Raw genomic sequence first — 18,914 nt, 5'->3', positions numbered from 1 at the left:
CTCTACGATTTGATAAAAACAGAGCAAATTGTCAAACGTGGACAGCAGCAAGTTCACCTGATGAGGAAACTGAACTCTTTTAATGTATCAGCAAATATTTTAAGTAACTATTATCATTCTTTTATTGAAAGTGTCTTAACCTTTTATTTTATTTGCTGGTTTGATGGCCTGTCTGTGAAAAATAAGAACAGTCTGAACCACATTGTCAAAGTGTGTAGTAAGATTTCTGGTGTGCGTTTTGAAGACCTTGCCTCACTCTGTAAGAAAAGAGTCCTCCAAAAGACTCGATCGATTTTGGGTCAACAAAATCATGTCTTGCGGTCGCACTTTACTCTGATGCCCTCCGGGAGGCGATATGTCGTCCCCCAACAGAAAAGAAACCGCAATTCAAAGTCCTTCATTCCGACTGCTGTCAGAAATTTAAATGACAACATCTAGGAAGGCAGTGTTTATCTTGTTCTTTTTTTACTGGTCCCCTTGTGTCCTGATGCACTCACAGTTCATAGTATCAGTATAAACAATTAGTAAATTACTTATATATATTAATATTGATAATAATTTCCCTTACACCGCCAAACAATAATTGGATATGGCATTTGGGAAATGGTTTTGGGGTGCCAGCCTGGATTTGAACTCATGTATCAGAGTCCACATCTTATGGTTTTGCTTGTCCAGAATACAGGTAACTATAAATAAACTCTTGACATTACCTAAAGCCGAAGAGAATACTCCACTAGTACCATTTGTATTCATAAAGCGACCGCGCTCCATTAGTTTGAGACAGGAGGCTTTAGATGATCTGCCACGGCGATGCGCGCTCCCAGCTGATTTAAAAAGCTAAAAGAACAATCAGCAGACGACCCGACGGAGAAATGAGGTTAGTGTGGAGTGTGAAATTAATACGTGAATGGACCGGGACACAGTGAGAAAGTGGGCCATACTTCAGTGACTCCAGGGAGCTGTCAATCACAGGGTGGCGGAGCAGACGTGAACGCCAACGATGGAAGAAATAAGGATTTGTAAATACTCGGTCCCACATTTGCTGGTCTCCGTTTTCGCCTTATCAAAATGATATCCAGCTTTTGTAACTTTACTCCGCAGTTTCTCTGGTCTCACCTTCATTTTGCTCAAACTCGTCCAGCACCTTGTCCAGGTTGAAGGCTTCGGCCTGGAAATAATTCTCCATGAGTCAGGAAGCTCCACCCGCCGCTGCCGTGTGCCCCTTAAACATACAAACAGGAAGAATGCGCTGAATACCACACATTTCTCAAACACATCACATTATTTGAGATTAAAGCTTAGAAATATCTTTGTTATAGCAATTGAATCAAAACGCTATTTGAATGGTTGCAATTGGCGAGTCATTTTGATATGTTATTTTTGCGGTTTGTCTTTGTCTCTCAAATGGTAATGCTTTTGGATGTTAAACCTCTAAACCCCGCCTTAATCGAGCGCATTTTCTCCAGTTTACCCAAATCGAAAAAAGCCTAAAGCAGTACTAAGTAACTGGTTTACCTTAATAAATCTTTTTCGTCTCTCTGGGGTAATACAAGTGTTAATGGGATGATCATCTCCCCCTGGTGTCTCTGGCCAGAAAACCACACTTGCAGCTTTCCTGCACCAGGTCAGAGTCACCAATACACACTAATAGAAACACGAAGAAGAAGCTAACACAGGCAAACGGGCAAAGCTAACTGCGGGCTAGCGCCACTTAAACAGTATTTACAGCCAAGTTGTGTAATTGGATGTACAATATCCCTCTCTCCCTTTGTCTTTTCTGTCAGCGTAGTATTTACTCTCACGGACAATTAATGAGTAAAAAGCCATAACATGCTACGACACCTGCAGTGACGCTTATGGCCTCTAGGGGCATGAGTTACTTAGTACTGCTTTAAATAGAAAGCATCAAAATAGCGGTAAAACGAGGATGAGAACACAACAAAAATGTGACACACAAGCCACACAAAACATGCTGGCAAAGCAACAAATACACAACAAAAAAATGTGCGAAAAGGAATGAAAAGGCAACAAAAAATGACAAAAAAGCAAGAAACAAGCGACAAAAAACATGCCGGCAAAGCAACAACAATGCAACAAAATTGCAATGGAAAAAAAGTGATGACAAAGCAACAAAAGCTCGAAGATTAGAAGAAAGTGACAAAAACGCAAACCCCGGGTATTATTCAATGCATAAATCCACAATAATTTGTAGAAAAATACAGTATTTTACATTATATATCACAGAATGAAGCTTAATATTGCTTAATGAGTTGGATTAAAGATTCGTATGTGGGTCTACAAAGAGCAATAATCACAAACACAAAATGCCATCTCTTATGAGAAACTCTGGGCATCCGCTGTGGAGCTTTAGAGACTCCGAGGGAAACCACAGTGTATCCCATAAAACTCAAAAAATAATAAAGAAACAATAACAAGATTTATAATTGGAAAATTATGGAAAACATCTGTTCAATTACTAAACAATTATCAAACTCTCCCCTTTATCGACCTCCAAAAAACACAACAAATACATTTTACTCCTATTAACAAGGGTATGTTTGGCTCAGAGGTTTTATTCAATCTCTCCACACTGAAGCCAGAATAGTCCCCAGCAGCATAAGTGCTTTGCCTTAACCCCTAGGCCACGGTGCAGCACCCAAGGGTAAACTTCTCACTCCTGAACAAGAAAATGGGGCTTTCACAGCGGGTGATGTTATTTATAGACCGGTTACATAATGTTGCTTCAATGTCCTCTAAGCAACCTTCATGTTTTTCTATTTATAGCGCTCGACACGCGGGGAATAAAACTGATGTGCGGGACGTCGCAGCAGCCGAGAGATCAACCGACTAAAGAAAACCACGATTGAAGAAGAAACCCACTTTTGCTGCAATATATGTTTCTGCCAAGATGGAAATTCATTTCTTAGTTGTTGCCGAGCTAAAACTTTAAAACAGACGTGGAGAGGAAGCAGATTTACCAGAAAAATGAGCTCAGAGTTTGACAATTCCACTGTTTAAATTTTAAAAAGATAAATTATCTCAAGCGGTTACACTTAATTCTTTGCTTATGGTTTGTGTCTCGCGCTCACCTGCTCAGAGGCGCTCACGCTGTCCCAGGGCCGGGCCGGATTCTCCTCAACAGGTTTCAGTCTCTTCAGTCCGGCACTCGCCCAACGCCCACACGCCTGGAACACAGAGGAAGCAGCGGGGCACAGGTAAATGAGCTGCGATTTTTTAATAAAGAGTGAAGGTAGAGATATCTGTCCCATCGATCATTTCCTCCGTGGTTAAACCGGTTAAGCCCCGTACGAACACGTCAAATCATCGCTTCTAGTCGGATGCTGGAAATGGTTGCAATCAATCACGGGTATCACCACTACTGCTGCGTGATTCTGAGAAAACCTCGGAGATTCCCCCCCCCCTCACAGCACGACTGCAAATATGTGAATGAAATGCGTTTCCTGATTGCTTGTGCTTTGGTGACAGTGGAATAGTTTTATTACCTTCCTCTGACAAGCTTTCATCCCTCCTATCTCTCTCGGAGAGTCGGAGATGCCCTCCCCGACACAGTCTCTCCCTCCCCGGCCCCGTGCAGTGGCCCTAAGGCCGCGCCCCCTCCCTGGCCTGAGCAGCAGCAAATGTACAACTCCTGTGCAAAGCCTCTTTCCCTGGACTGCCTCGGTTTAAACTCAAGCACATGCAGCGTAAACATTATTTCAGCCTCATGTCCAGCCTCATGTGACAATAAAATCCTGTTTCAAACATGTTTGTAATCCAGTGCGTTCTTTATTGCGTCGTCGTTTTTTGTTTTCATAAGTTTATTGCAGTGTATAATTCCTCGCTGCTGCTCGAGTCCTGACAAGAACCACGAAATACGACCACATTAGTCCAGTGCTCCGGTCTCTGCACTGGCTTCCTAAACACGGTGAGGCTGCGTTTCAGTTTCATGCAGCTAAAATCTTCACGAAGATGTGAGACAGACTTCAACTCCAAATCCAGGCTGAACAGTTTTTTTTGCCCGTGCATATGACTGAAAGAATCTGTTCCACACTCTTGCCTTTTACTGTAATTGATTAATTTTATGTTGATGTTTTTATTGATTTGATCTGTTCTCTTGTAATTTTATGCAACTGTGAAGCACTTTGAATTGTCTTGTGTATGAATTGTACTCTACAAATAAACTTGCCTTGCCTCTAATCGAATGCCTGGGCTCCAGGCATTTCATACAACCACAGGCTGTGCAGTCATAAAGCTTTCCCTCTTTTCAGACCGTGTTTCCGTTTGTCTTTATGATGTAGCAGAGCTGGTTATGTTGCTCCAAATTTAGTATCCTTTTAGCCGAATGAGTGAACTCCACATTTCCTCCTGTCAATAATGCTGCATTCACCGGCTGTGTACAGCTGACAGGAGAGACGCTCTGACCACACTGCTCAAATGCAGAGTAATCATTGCACATGTGCGCGCCCTCATATTGTCAATGAACAGAAATCACCTGCACCTGATGCGCGAGTCTTGTTCGGTCTGGACGCACCTTCAGGCGCAGTGGGAACTCTCCACTCTCCATGTTTTTAAGATGAAATATTATATTGTCAGGCTCAAGGCTCCAGAGTGAGCTCAATTTGGTCAGAAAGGCGGTGGAAAATGTAAAGTGTGAATAAGCATTTTCCTTGATAGAAGTGGGAAACATATCATCTACAAGAGAATATCAAAATTGTGGTTTGGAAGATCGATTACACTTTCTGACCCCCACAAAAAAAAGGTCTCACACACTCTTGGTTGTAGCGCCTTTAGCTTTGATTACAGCACTCATTCGCTGGGGCATTGTTTCAATAAGGTCCCGTCATGTCAAAACATCCAGTGTTGCATTAATTTTTCACTAAAATCTTGAATTGATGATGGGAGAGTGACCACTGCGCAAAGCCTCCTTCAGCACATCCAGACAAAAAAACACAAATCACCCTCTCCTCTCACCTCGGAGTTGGGCTTGAGCTGTGCTTAATTAACAACACACTGTCAAGACTTCAGAATTTAAGCAGAAACTATAATAAATTTGGCACCAGTTGTAACCGAGAGAGATGCTTTACTTGGATAGCAAAGCAATCGCTGTTGAAAGATGTCAAAGATCATCTGCTGAAAATGTTCCTCGTCACTACATTATCTTTGAGAGAGTGCAGTCCTGGATGTTACGGACTGAGCCAGCACAGCGTGTCCCCGGCTGTAGTGAAGACCTTGAAGGGGCCTGATGCGTTAAAGGACCGTGAATGACTAATACTTTGACTCCAGGGTCGTTCCCATAAGAACAGAAGGCAGAGGATTACACGCGAGACCAAACACATAATACAGAGTCAACAAAGCGGGGGCAAGGTCTGAGGAAAACACTCGGGTCAAATGAGATTGTTCCAAGCGGTGGCTGCGCATTTTGCACACGATTTAAGAAGCTGAAAATATGACACAGGGACAGGCTTACACATGGAGAGGGCAGAGTTACACAACATCTTGAACACTGGAGAAAAAAGGGCTCAGAAGACAAAGGTTACTGGAGAGCAACAGACCAGTGACAACAAGGGTACTGTGTAAGACTGGACTTGGGGCACATTGCACATCAGAAATAGATGTTAATCAAACCATAATTTTGTCATAGAATAAATAGGAGTCGCGATATAAGTGTGTCCTGATACAGTGTCCACAATACAATCCAGTTCTGATGAATCCTAAGTTATCTTATAGGTGCACTAAATGAGGTTGTATTTGGCTGAATATGCTCAGCAGGTGAAGCCTAGTATTGCAGCATTTGGTGTGTGTGTTTTGCTTGTTTAACCTCCGGCTTTACTGAGTACGGAGCAAATGAATTAGATTTTTCTTTCATGAATATCACGATTCAGGCGCCTTGACACGATGTGCGTATTGTTAAGTACTCTGTAAAGAAATGGCAACACGATTTATTGAGCACAGCCCCACATTTCTTTGTCTATTATTGGACTTTTTAGATCTTGAAGAGCCTCCAACCAGAATGGGTTCTTGATTAGAAAAAAAAAACTAAACATGGACTGTGGATTTGGTTCAGTAACAGTATCAGAACAATCCTATTCAATGAGCTGCTGTGATAACAAAAGTCCCAAAATGTTTATGATTTAACTAAAAATGTATGGACTGAAAATCAGAACGGTTAATTCGTCTGTTAGTCTGGCTAGCGCTCGAATCATTTCGAACTGCGCAGCAGCCTGACATACGGAAGCTTGTAGTTTGTTTAGGGATTAAAAACTATTTAAAATTGAAAAATGAGTGTCACTCACTCAGTAATATACAATGGACAGCAACACGTCTGATTTATAGCGGTAGAGCTCATTTGCATTGTTTTGGTTTTATTGATTTTGTTGCATGTGCAGCACTTTGGAAACGTTTTGTTGTTTAAATGTGCTATATAAATAAAGTGGATTGGATTGGATTGGATTGTGGAGACACTGGCATGATGATTTTTAAGATGCCTTTTGAATAGCTTGACTGTAGTCTTTATTTTGAATGGACCAGGAGTACACAAAAAAGTTGAATTGAAATTGATTCATATTTATTGAGGGATTCATTCCAAAGTTAACATTTTAAGGCCCTATACCTGATGTTTTTTCTTACTTTGTTTGCATTTATTGCTTAAATTGTCAGTTGTGTCCTCCTAACACATCCAAACTCTTTAAAAGGATGGTTTTATAAGCACATTTTGCAACCTTCACGGTCACTGCAACAATAATGCTGAGAACAACTTGCCCACTAGCCTCATAATTTGAAGAACAGTGTCTTTTCACAAATGTTTGCTTTTACAATTTACTTAAAAAGGACAAAACAAATTTCCTTCCTCTACCAGGAAAATTGTCAAGCAAAAAAAGTTTTGTAGTGTAAGCAATTTGAACATGAGAAGCATAACCTCAACAACCTCTGGACAGAATTCAGGAAGCACCAGAGCATTTAGAGCTCTCCAAAAGGAGGATACGGTCTCTACACGCAAGATTACTCAAATATGCATAAATTAAAACACAGCACAACTCCAGGTCAGAAAAAAACAACATGGATTCCAGCTCGAAAAAAGTTGGTTTATTTGGTTGGTAATATTTGCCTGTTTTTTTCCCTCAGTCTGCCACATCCTGCTTGTTTTTTCACACGTTAAACCTACATCTACAGAAGAGCCCCACGCCTCCACCAGGACAGCCCTGTTCCATTAACATTTCATTACCTGCAGAAGCGCCACTGAATTATGCATCCGTCTCCAGTCACAGAGCGTGAGGCGAGAGGGAGGAGGCTGGTATTTTTAGACAGAAACTTGGGGAGACGCCTCAGATGGACCTCATCCGTGCGCAAACAGAGCAGGACGGGAATAAGGAACAGCAGTGTAAAAATAAAGCGCTGCTGAGTGAGTGGCTTTTAGGTTGTATTGACCGGCGACGAGACACAACACGCTTCCTCAAAGTACAAACTGAAATATGTCTTAATAAGGTTTACAGTTATAGACGAGACGCTTTTAAAAATATTGGCCAAAAATATCAGCATCGGCCACAGAAAAACCCACATCAGTCGACCTCTATTTAATTCTATGATTGAAACCTACTATAATAATATATATAGGCTATTTAACCTCTTAACTCCCGCCTGAACCGAGAGGATCTTTTTCCTCACGTCATCAGATTTTTTTTCCATCATTATTTTGTTGGGTATTCAACTCATTTTTGTCAAATTTTTTCGTTATTTTTTCGTCACATTTTTTTGTCACATTTTTGTAATTTTTTCGTCAATTTTTTGTCAATTTCTTGTGACATTTTTGCCACTTTTTCATAAATTTTTCGTCACTTTTTTGTCAATGTTTTCTCACTTTTTTGTCACATATCCATCAGTGTTTTCGTCTCCGTTTTGTTGCTTTTTTCACAGCTTTTTTCCAGAAGCTTTTGGACTGGGGTAAAATGTGCTTGGTTCAGGTGGGAGTTAAGGGGTTAAAGAGGGGTAGATGCAAGTTGGCCATTTCATACTCACTACTGCCACCTCAGGTCATACATGTAACTGCACCTTCTATATTAAGCTCGTGCATGACGGCACTTCTGACCCGAAGTAAAAACTTTTTGAGTGACAGTGCAGGATTTTAGAGGCAGTTGTGGTGAACAGGTCTGAGCTCATTCTACACTTTAGGACATGGCTGGAACATGTAGGGGGAGGAAAATACTTATTCTTTTGTATTTTTAAACTCCGAATAGTCCCTTTAAGAGATTAAAACAGCAATTACATCAAATCAAATTACGTAAAATATCAGCCATGCCCCTTCATATTGGTATCGGACTCCAAGAATCCATATCGGTCGGGCCCTAGTTCGTACATTCACTTAGATACATTTCTAATCTTTGAAAATAATGGCACTGATTGACTTGAAGTTCAGTAAAGTTTTGCTAATGTGGCATTAAAAATATTGGGTTTGGGCACTAAACACTAAACAGCATTAATATAGACTTGCTGCTACCTATGGACACACTGCACCAAATCAAAACCAAAACAAGGCTAAAATGAAACTAAATTAGGGAAATACATTTTTGCCTATGTGTTAGCAACAAAAAAAAAAAGTGCAGTCAAATGGAAGACCTCAGTTATTTTTGTGACATATTGTGGCCTAATACACTGCCTGAGCAAATGCATCACCACCTGGATGTAACCAACTGTTCTTCTTTCCTGATGACACGGGCATATTCCAAGATGACAATACCAGGATTCATTGGGCTCACGTTGTGAAATCGTGGACGTCATTTTCACACACGGATTGGCCGCCAGTGTCCAGATCTTAATCCCCATTGAAAATCTTTGGGATGTGCTGGAGAAGACTTTGCGCAATGGTCACACTCTCCCATCATCAATACAAGATCTTGGCGAAAAATTCAAAACTTCTGAAACAAATCCACAGCGAGTGTGTGCTGTAATCAAAGCTAAAGGCAGTCCAAACAAATACAAGAGCGACAACTTAGCGATATAACATGCAGCCCTAATTGCATTCCATTTATTTTATACGCTTATCTGTACATATTAAACCCCTCAATCTCCTGGAAATGGCAAATCTAATCCTCGCAATTACAAATCCAGACAAATAAATGTGCAAGAAAACTTTGTCCTTGCTCACCCCGACTTTTGCACATTTATTTTCTTGGTGCTTAAGCCTGTTAGCTCGGAACACGGTAAATCATTCGTTTTCACACTCAAGGCCTCAGTGTTGTGTCGCTTCAAATTGAAAATCCATAGATACTTATGCTCTCTATACGAATGCTGTGTGTGCGCCATTATGAGCTGCTGTACGTCTCCGTAGTTGTAATTGGAGTCCAGTGAAGCGATTGCACATTTACTTACGAGGCTGGTGGAGCGTCAGAGATACAGAAGAGAAAATGCGCTGTCGTCTGATGAATGTTAAAGCCTTTATAAATCTATACAGCCAGTAATAGACGGTAATGGGCAAAGTAAATCTTTTAAAACGCAGAGATGGAGGCAGGTGATGTGGATACTTTTGGGACTGTCTCATGTAAGCAAATTATACTCAATTATTGATATCTTAGAGAGAATTGTAAAAGCGGTAGAGCATAAAGACAACCAAACCTGAACAGTGGTTTACAGTGTATAGTAGAGTGACTTATTAGTGTATTGTGATAGTAAGTGGGCAGTTTTTTTGGGGGGTTTCTGATAAAAAACAATAAACGTGGCCTTTCCTGGACAAGCAAGTACTACGCTGACAGAAAAGACAAAGGGAGAGAGGGATATTGTACATTGTGCCACAACCCAATTACACAATGGAGGTAATTTTTTTCACTTAAACTACTGCTAAAGTGGTGCTAGCCCGCAGTTAGCCTGTTAGCTTCTTCTTCGTGATCCTATTAGTGTGTATTGCGCCTCTGACCCAGTGCAGGGAAGCTGCAAGGGTAGTTTTCTGGCCAGGAGGAGATTAAAGACCCCCCAAAATCATCCAATTAACACTTGTATTACCCCCAGAAGGACTACGAACAGGATTTATTAAGGTAAACAAGTTACTTAGTCCTTCTTCAATATTTACACAAAGAAATGCTAGTAAACAGCGCATTTATAAGTATAAATGACGGCTCAAAGTTACAATTCACTGTCAGAAGTGCAGCTAATCCGCTCTGTCGGCTTCAGCCTCAAAAAAATCCACATGGTCCAAATAGAGCGATCGATAGTGATTCCCTGGGCTTGACCTGACAGGCGCTGCAGCATTGCGGCGTCCGGGATTTCTTTCCAGAATGCGACAGGACTGGCCAATTCTCCCATCGATTAGATTGACCTTTATTAAAATCGCAATTAGATTATAATTAGATGAATTGCCCAGCCCTAATACAGTAGTAAATGATTAATTTTGAACATTATTTGGCCATTACTAGAGGTGGGCATTATATTGTATAGAAGATGATTTTGAAATGGCCTATTGGAAGATATGCAATACACAATATTCGATGTTGTCCATCTTCATAAAATTGGGGAAACATCGGGAGAAAAAAATGGGGGAAAGGGGGGTTTGTCAGTATCGCCCAGTCCGAGTCATCATTCCATATTTATTGCTTCGTGGATTGTAGCGTAGCTGTAGCTTTAATTCTAAGACGATTGGACGAAAGTTTGACAAGAGAAGAAAAATAACGGGCCTCTTTCACACAATTTCACAGTGAAAGTGTGACTAACTGTGCAAAAACAATGAGTATTTTTCCTCCAGGCAAAGACAAAGGCTGCATTATCTCCAGCGATTCAGATGACACTAATAATATGACCTTCGCCGCAGAAAAGCAGATCAAGCTTTGAATGCATTTTCATTAAAGAGCTGCTAGACTGACTTCGTGAGCTTTTATTCCCCGTGATAAAAAGACAGTTATGTAAAACGCCTGCCAACACTGTAGTTTAGACCTGTGCTTCTCAGCAGCGTGGGGACCGTCTACAGAGGATGACAAGCCACAGCCCCCACCGAGTATTTAATCTGTGACATATAATGGAAAACACTGTTAATTTAAGAAGCCTATAAAGCGGAAATCCCGATCCAAGGTTTATACACAATATTTTGAAAGCCACTAATGCAAAAATGTTCATATTTTTCTTTGCAAGGTCTTACATTGATAGGAACATTGCACGAGTGAAAAAGGAGCATGATGAAGACATTTACAGTTTTATAATCAATACCTCTTTACAATAATTGCAACAAAATAGGACAGATACTGAGTGAGGGCGGCTGCACGTCTGCTACATGTATTTACTACCGTTTCTTTAATGTGTTTTTAACTTATTGATTCTATTGAGCTTTGCTTGCATGAATGTGAGCAACAGACTGATGCACAAGGGTGATAAAAATGCCTCCAAACACAAGTATTGAAAGTACTGCGATACTTGATAAAGTATTGATACTTGGTATTGCAGCACAAAGTATTGCGATCCAATTCCGATCCAATATTTTATCCCATCCCTACTTCTTACAGCCAACAGTGCATTTTTCATTGCTGAAGATTGTATACTTTCCAGTAAATATGTTGATTTTAAAAAGAAAATTGAACCCAAAACCTGCAAATGGCTGTGGTACGGATCTTATATTTTGTGTTTTTGACAAAGTTATGGAGTATCAAAAGTCTCCCAATGTCACTACTTACAAAGAAATCCATATTTAATGCCTGTGGGTATCAAACGTAATGATTCTTGATGCCAGTCCAGTCTTTTCTCTTCATCTCAATCACAACACTCGGCATAAGAGCCGTTAGACTTGTGTCCAAAATGGTCCAGCCCTGGAGCTTTAATCCAACAACACAATTTAGCCCAGAACGATCAACGACGAACACATTCCTCTTTACTTTCAGCCTGATCCAGCCGCGCTTTGTCGCTGGCTCTTTACGGCTTCCTCGAAATGCAGCCTCACATCCTGCAGTCCTCACTTCGGTCCAGAAAAGTCCGGAGACAGGAAGCGCCTCGACTGATGGCTTCCCGTGGACCAAACTTCAACTTAAAAACAACACGAAGCCGAATGACTAAGTGACATTTATTATGCAACAGCTGCAGACGCCCTGGGACTGGAACAGAGGGAGGAGCCCTGCTTTAGATTATTAACGCATTAGTCCCAGTGGGGAGTAAGGTCTGGAATACTTACGCCATTATCGCACTGTAAAGCAGAAACCGATACTTTCAATGGGTTTTACTTGTCCAATATGGAGTCTTTGGAATCTGGTAGGGCCGCAAAATACGAGTAAAAACTGCAATATTCGATAACTGTAACACGGTGATAACAATATTAAAGCAGTATTATACTAAACCATCTCAGAACCTTTTCATCAAATTTTTACCAAACAATGCTCACAATACTAACTAAACTTAGGTTCATTTGGGCAGCAAAAGATGAATAAACTGAATTAGTAACAGCAGAACAGCAGCAGGGCCTAAATATTTCAAAGTTTTAATACTTCTATCTGCACCTTCAGGCTGTTTTACAAAACACAGTTGATAAGCCTTCACGCTGGGAATGAAAGGCTTTTCACTTTGTACAACGTCACATTTTCCAAGTGACCAATGGCCTTCATTTACTTTTATAAAAGTGTGTTGAGATTATTTTTGCACGTTACAGGCATGGAAGGGCATCCTACAACCCAACCCGCATTGTGCAGCTGACACCGCAGACAGAGTTGGATAAGAACAGCGATAAGATTTACCACCTGTCTGAATAATGGTGCAGTTGAGTTGGGTACATCTGTGTGACACCTGCACTGCACTCCTATTGATAATATGACACAATAATCATTACAGTTTTAAAAATGTCAGATAAAAAGAAAAAGTCTAGCAGACGATAACTTATAAATTCCTACTCCCCTCTTATGGCCGTGTCCATACGAAGTCAAGCTGACGACCAAACACAAAGATATTTTATCAATCTAGTGTATCGTCCATATGAGCCCGGCGTTTTGAGGGTCTGTAAACAAACATTTTCCAAACTAGGTCCCAGAGTGGAAAGATCTCAAAACGTGGCTCCGTTGTTACAACGTCTCCGCAACTTTTACTAAAACGATGACATCACAGCACCAGAGTGGTGTCTGTTATCCATAATCTACTGACCTTAGAATGAGTTTTACTCATGGATCTATGATGGTTTTACTCCGCTCCTCTTTGCTCCACTGCAGTCCACAAGCCACAGGTGACAAGTAGAAAAACACGGCCGAGTCAGTCTGTGTTTTTGGACTGACAGGTTTTTCTGCTTTAGTCCCGTTACGTCTCTAAATAAAACTCTCCTCCTCGTCTTTTCTGTAGATCATAAATCCTTGAATCTTTTACGTTTTGAATTACATTGTCAAAACATTAGCTATTGACTTTCATTTCATGAATACAGGTAATTTTTTACACATTTGTCACTCAGGGTTAGCGCTGGGGAAAATTAAACAATACCACTATGGTATTGATTATAAAAAAAAGGAAAAGGTATCGAAAAGAGGCACCAATGTCTGTTGGATCCAGGGACAGCACTAGAGAAAGTTACTTGGTTGTTTTAGCTCAAATGAAAGGAACAGTCTTTCATGGAATAAATTAAGATCTATTTTATGGTTCTAGATGACAAATATGTCAGTATGGAGTATACAGAAAGTATAATAATGGTCATTGTAAAAACACTGGTATAATTTGTTTGTACAGTACCCAGCCTCACTCACATTATTGCTTATAAACATGAAATCATATCTAGTTTGAGCTTGCAATTAATAAGATACAATCAACATGTGAACCAGATTAGGTTTTTAAGTTGCCATGTGTTTTTTGTTTTAGGCTGCGTTGGCAAAAAATGTGCAACTCTCAGTTTATATTGTACATCGTTTCTCCTCAAAGTGCAGTAATGATAATTTGGTGATATATCATTTGACTATTATTCAAATGATCGATAGCTTTAATCCAGAAATACCAACCGTCCAACCGCAGCGTTCCTGTGAACATCTCTACAAAAGCCACAAAAGTTGCGACGCATTCAGTGACTGTTCAATTTGACGAAAAGACGCTGACAAATTAGGAACAGCTTGTGATAAAAAGAAAAGGCTGCCCCTTTTCAAAGCATCCGAGTTCACAGGCATTTGTCAGAATCTGTTCCGAAGCCTCTGTTCCTCTTTTGTTTTGATCTGCGTTTAAACTCGGGAGTCAAGAAACGCTGCGAGAAGACGGCGCCTTGTCATCGGGGAGACACTTGTGATACTTCGGCACAGTCACCTCCGTCTACAAAGAGAAAGTCTGTGCACTCACAAGAAAGCGCCGTTGTATCTGTCTCCTCAATGAAGCCTTAAAGCGTCTCGGCAACCTTTGTGGGATCGCACCGACGGCTACGGCTACAGCTACAGCCACAGGTTAGGAGGACGAGCTAGCACCATTCGTATCCGTCTTTTACAATGAAGCACCAAAGCACTTTAGCATGTTGTTTTCCTCTGAGCGCATAGGAGGCTCTCACCACAACTCAAGCTACAGGTCGAAAAGCCTGATCATATTTCACATTCAAGTTTCTCCAAAGCCAGTAACGAGAGGTCGGACTGTCTCCTGGAAAGATGCCAAGTAGGTCCAGACGAGCAAATTAAAGAGGTTAAACAAAGCATCATTCTTTCTTGACGGTAAAATAAACAGCGGGGAAATCGTTCTGTCGTACAAGGCTGTATTCAACAAATATTTACACATGGATGAGCAAATATTTCAACCTGGTTTGATTTAACTTAATGTAACCTCTTACACCCCCTAACCGATTTTCTCCAGTTCAGCTTTACTCGAATCTAAAAGCTTCTCGAGTCTCGACTGGAGCTAACAACCTCATTTGAAAGCTTAGACCAACACTTTCACCGACCTTTGGTGCTTTTGTGCTGCTTTTCTCTCACTATTTTGCTGTGTTTTTGTTTTGTTTTTATCCCTTTTGCGTCGCCTGTTTTGCTTCGTTGTTTGTCGCTTTTTTGTTGTGTTTTTGTCGCTTTGTTGTCGCCTTTTCATCTCCTTTTTCCATATGTTTTGCTGCCTTTTTGTTGCTTTTTTGTCCCACTTTTGATGCTTTAATTGCTGCGTTTTCATCCTCATTTATGTCTAATTTTTTGTGTTATTATTTTGATGCTTTTTTCAAGAAGCTTTTCAATTTGAGTAAACCCGAACTGCAAAAAAGGTGCTCGGTTCAGGTGGGGGTTAAGAGGTTAACTTAATTACGGAATTGGATCAGTATAATGGTTTAAATATGTCCTGATTAAAACCTGGTTTAGCACTCCATTGTCACATAGAGAGGTCAAAGAAAGTCTGCCCCTTTTCAAAGTCAGACTTCAACAAGATTCATTTGAAGGCCCTGAACCTGTTTAATATTTATATTTTTACAATGAAAAAGGGAGCCAGTAAAGGTTAAATCCTGAGTATCCTGATGCAAATTAAGATCCTAAATTTTCACTGGGCAATGATGACAAGAACGTTTTACAACTTTTAGGAAACGCTGCGCTGACACTCCTTACTGCTAGTCAGATAAAAAGGCTTTATAACATAATCTGACAGCGTAAAAACATGTTATTTCATTAACCTCTTACCACCCGCCTAAACCAAATGCATTCTGTCCTCTTTGGCAATTATATAGGCCTGTGTAACACCTCATTTGAAAGCTAAGACCCACAAAACTGATCTTTTTCCTCGCGTTGTTGCTGTGTTGTGTCACCTTTTGTATGTTTTTTTTTCTTTTCTTTTTTTTTCATTTTTGTGACATTTTTGTTGAATTTTGGTCACATTTTTGTTGCATTTACATCCTTGTTTTCTTCTCATTTTTTTGTGGCTATTTTGGTGCTTTTTTTCCCCCAAGAAGCTTTTTGATTAGGGTAAAGCCAAACTAGAGAAAATAGGATCCGTTCAGGTGGGAGTTAAGAGGTTACAGGAACAGGCCACTTTTTCCATACTGAGATATGTTCTTACCTGAGCTTATACGAGTTGAAGAGCGTGGTCGCTTCTAGCTTCATGCCCGTTTGGAGCTATAGGAATACATTGGGAGACCAAAGATGTTAGCATTTGGCCTCTCCCAATGTATTCCTATAGCTCCAAACGGGCATGAAGCTAGAAGCGACCACGCTCTTCAACTCGTCTAAGCTTAGGTAAGAACATATCTCAGTATGGAAAAACGGTGGCCTGTTCCTTTAACATTCTGCTTTTGCAACAGCCTATACTGAAGTACAATACAAGCTGAAAACGGCTTTTAATTTGTTGAACCTAATATGATTTTAGTTCTTCCTTTTGGATTTTTCCACAATATAGACCAGAGCCGTGGTTTAATTCTTTCATAGAGTCTCCTCTCAATCCTGGCTTAGTTCTTCATTTTAATAACTTCAGAACATTGTCCACGTTTCCAGATATTGTACTTAGAGAGAGGAGGGGGGTAGAGCCAAAAGTCCCCCCCCCCCAAAAAAAAAAATCCTTAAACCTTACCTAATGCTCTTAGCTGTGCAGATACTCAAGGAGGGACTGTGTGTAGAAGGCCCACTTGTCCAGGAAACCACCTCCACATCTTGACGAAGCGTCTGCAAAAACAAACAACGTGGTAAATGCCATGAAGCAGCAGACACAACAACAGGTTCACCACAGCCACTTACCGGGGCAGGTAGGTGTCCATTAGCCTCCCGGGTTATGCAATCATTTACTACTATGACAGACCAAAACAGTGTCCCCCGGCCAGACACAGCGGTAAATATTTTTGCACAGGTACGATGAGTCATTGTTATTACATGAGGTAGGCACAAAAAGCAAAGGGGCTCGGAGTTGGAGAGTTTTTGGCTACAAAAGTTGGACAGTTGCATTAGCCCTGCGCTGCTGTCGTGCTAGCTGCATCAAAACGTACACAAAACCTCACGTTAAGGCCACAAAATTGTCCCCCAAACTATTGCTAGCTATTTCAGTGCACGTTATAAAGCCTAAGGGGTGTTTCGTGGGGGGAAACGTGCACAGTTTGAGCGGGGTAGTGAAGCAGGAGTTAGCTAAATGTAAGAGCGGACAGTCGTGAGGAGAGTGACCGCCTCGAGTTGCATCTTTGACGGACACTTGCTCCCATGACCAGTCGGCACCGCGGAGCGTCCCTCTCCAACGTCTCAGCCGTTGAGCCGTTGACAATTTCACGTTATCCGTTTTTGTGTTATTAAGTTGCAAAGCTGCGCCGATCTTTCTAGCGATATAAAAAGGTAAGGTGGCTTGGTAACGATAAGGTTAATGTGTTGTGTAATTGTCGGTGATGTTGGGGTAACGCCACCTTGACGGCGTTCCCCCCCTCTCCCTCCTCCCCGGTTATGAAGCACTACAGGCGGCCACAAACTCCACCGACGCCCGCTGAGTAGTTCATAACAACGCGAGCAATGGCGGTGCCTGGTTCAGGGGCGCAACAACCTGTGAAATCCCGATTAAAACTGGCTTATTACTCACCAAAGGAATCCTCATCTTTCACGCAGAGTCCCGCAAAGAGGCGCCCACGCTGGTATCCGTCATAGCTGGTCGCGTTTAAGGCTGTTGTTTTGGGGATTTTTCAGGGCTGGGAAAGAAGCTCCCGATGATCCGCGGACAGACAGCGAAAAGTACAGGCTGTAGTGTGCCGTAGTTGTGCGACAGACAGCGGCAGCAGCAGCTCAGGATCCTCCTCCCGAGGGTTTAGCGCTCAGAGAAACAGGAGCTAATGGGAAAGCGTGAGGAGCAGCGTGCGCGTGCTTCCGGGATACGATTTCAAAATAAAAGCCCAACGTTACTTAGAGGGATATTTCAGGATTTTTGACATGGGCCTCATTTCCTAGTTATTCAGAGTGTTGTTGTTATTCAGAGTGGTTTTTTATCCCATATCATGCAGTCCTTATATTTGAAGAGTTTAGTGGTGCTAGGCTAGTGCTAGGCTAGCGCATGTCTATGGTAACTAGTAGCCTGCCTTAAAAACCTCTTCAAAATCATGGATAACTAGGAAATTAGGCCCTATGTCAAAAATCCTGAAATATCTCTTTAAACTGTTAGCATTTCAATAACATAAATTGAAAATACATTGACAATGAAACTGTTGAGCAGGCAAAGACAAATATAATCATTATTTTCTAAGCACTGGAAGAAATGTTTTTGCTTTTTTATCCTCATTTAATTGCTGGGTTGCAGGTTCTAGAATGTGATGATGTCATCGGACCCAATGGGGGGCAGGAGCCAGTTTTTCCTATTTACAGCATTACATTTTCACAAGTTGTAGAAATTGTATGAATTACAAAAATGATCATTAATAGCAGTCAGTGGGTCCATGATCTCTCTGTACAAGACCAAAGATTTCCTCAAAAACAAAATAATTTTTCCTCTATATAATAGTATAGGCCTTCAGAATGCTGTGGTGTCACCTGCAACCCAGCAATACTGCAAATCAGGCATTTGTGGGAAAAAGACATCCGAATAATTACAAAGCATTTGTATCAATGTCATTAACTTTTTTCTAGCCTTTCTATGACAATGACTCCAAATCGTGACCCTGCAAGTTATGAAACATGCCTATAAACTCATCCAAAGGAAGAATTGGGATGCTACAAATATGATAAAGGAATAGGCATACTGAGATATATTCTTACCTTAGCTTAGACGAGTTCATTTGTACCTGTCTGGTCTTCACACGTGCCCTCAGTCATGTAAACACAGATGTCGAACTACTCCTGGTATTATTACGCCTTACAATATAGTTCCCCTTTTTATCCACTTAGAAAATCCACATTGTTTAGTTTTGTGTAATTATACTTTATTGTGTAAAACTTCATGTAACCATATTTAAATAGGGAAAATGTGGAAGAGCTTGGTAGCTTCTATCTTCACCTCATTTGGAGCTATAGAGGAGAGGAGGAGAGGCTAATGCTAACGCCGTCTGTGCTGTGTTTACATGACTGAGGGCACGGGTGAAGATCAGA

At 41.0% G+C, this 18,914-nt stretch overlaps 2 protein-coding genes across 4 annotated transcripts in view; one reads left to right on the top strand and one right to left on the bottom strand.

Annotated features, from left to right (window-relative positions):
• The window catches only part of zfyve9a (zinc finger, FYVE domain containing 9a), a 47,068-nt gene extending 29,398 nt beyond the window's left edge, over window positions 1-17,670 (bottom strand). For 2 of the 3 annotated variants that reach the window (XM_079569691.1, XM_079569693.1), the window contains exons 1-4: window positions 17,422-17,670; window positions 16,438-16,529; window positions 3,090-3,185; window positions 1,117-1,222 (exon numbers count right to left, since the gene is read on the bottom strand). In XM_079569691.1, coding sequence (XP_079425817.1) covers window positions 1,117-1,186 — 70 coding nt within the window. In that variant the 5' untranslated portion in view covers window positions 1,187-1,222; window positions 3,090-3,185; window positions 16,438-16,529; window positions 17,422-17,670. The remainder of the gene's footprint in view (window positions 1-1,116; window positions 1,223-3,089; window positions 3,186-16,437; window positions 16,530-17,421) is intronic. The other variant, XM_079569692.1, reaches the window with a different exon arrangement.
• Window positions 1-18,914, top strand: part of slc25a24l (solute carrier family 25 member 24, like) — a 137,532-nt gene that overhangs the window by 21,634 nt on the left and 96,984 nt on the right. The gene's annotated exons all lie outside the window — the stretch shown is intronic.

The sequence above is a fragment of the Gobius niger genome (assembly GCF_951799975.1).
Source record: "Gobius niger genome assembly, chromosome: 13".
NCBI lineage: Eukaryota > Metazoa > Chordata > Actinopteri > Gobiiformes > Gobiidae > Gobius > Gobius niger.
Note: the sequence above shows the minus strand (reverse complement) of the source record. Positions and strands in the feature narration are given on the sequence as shown.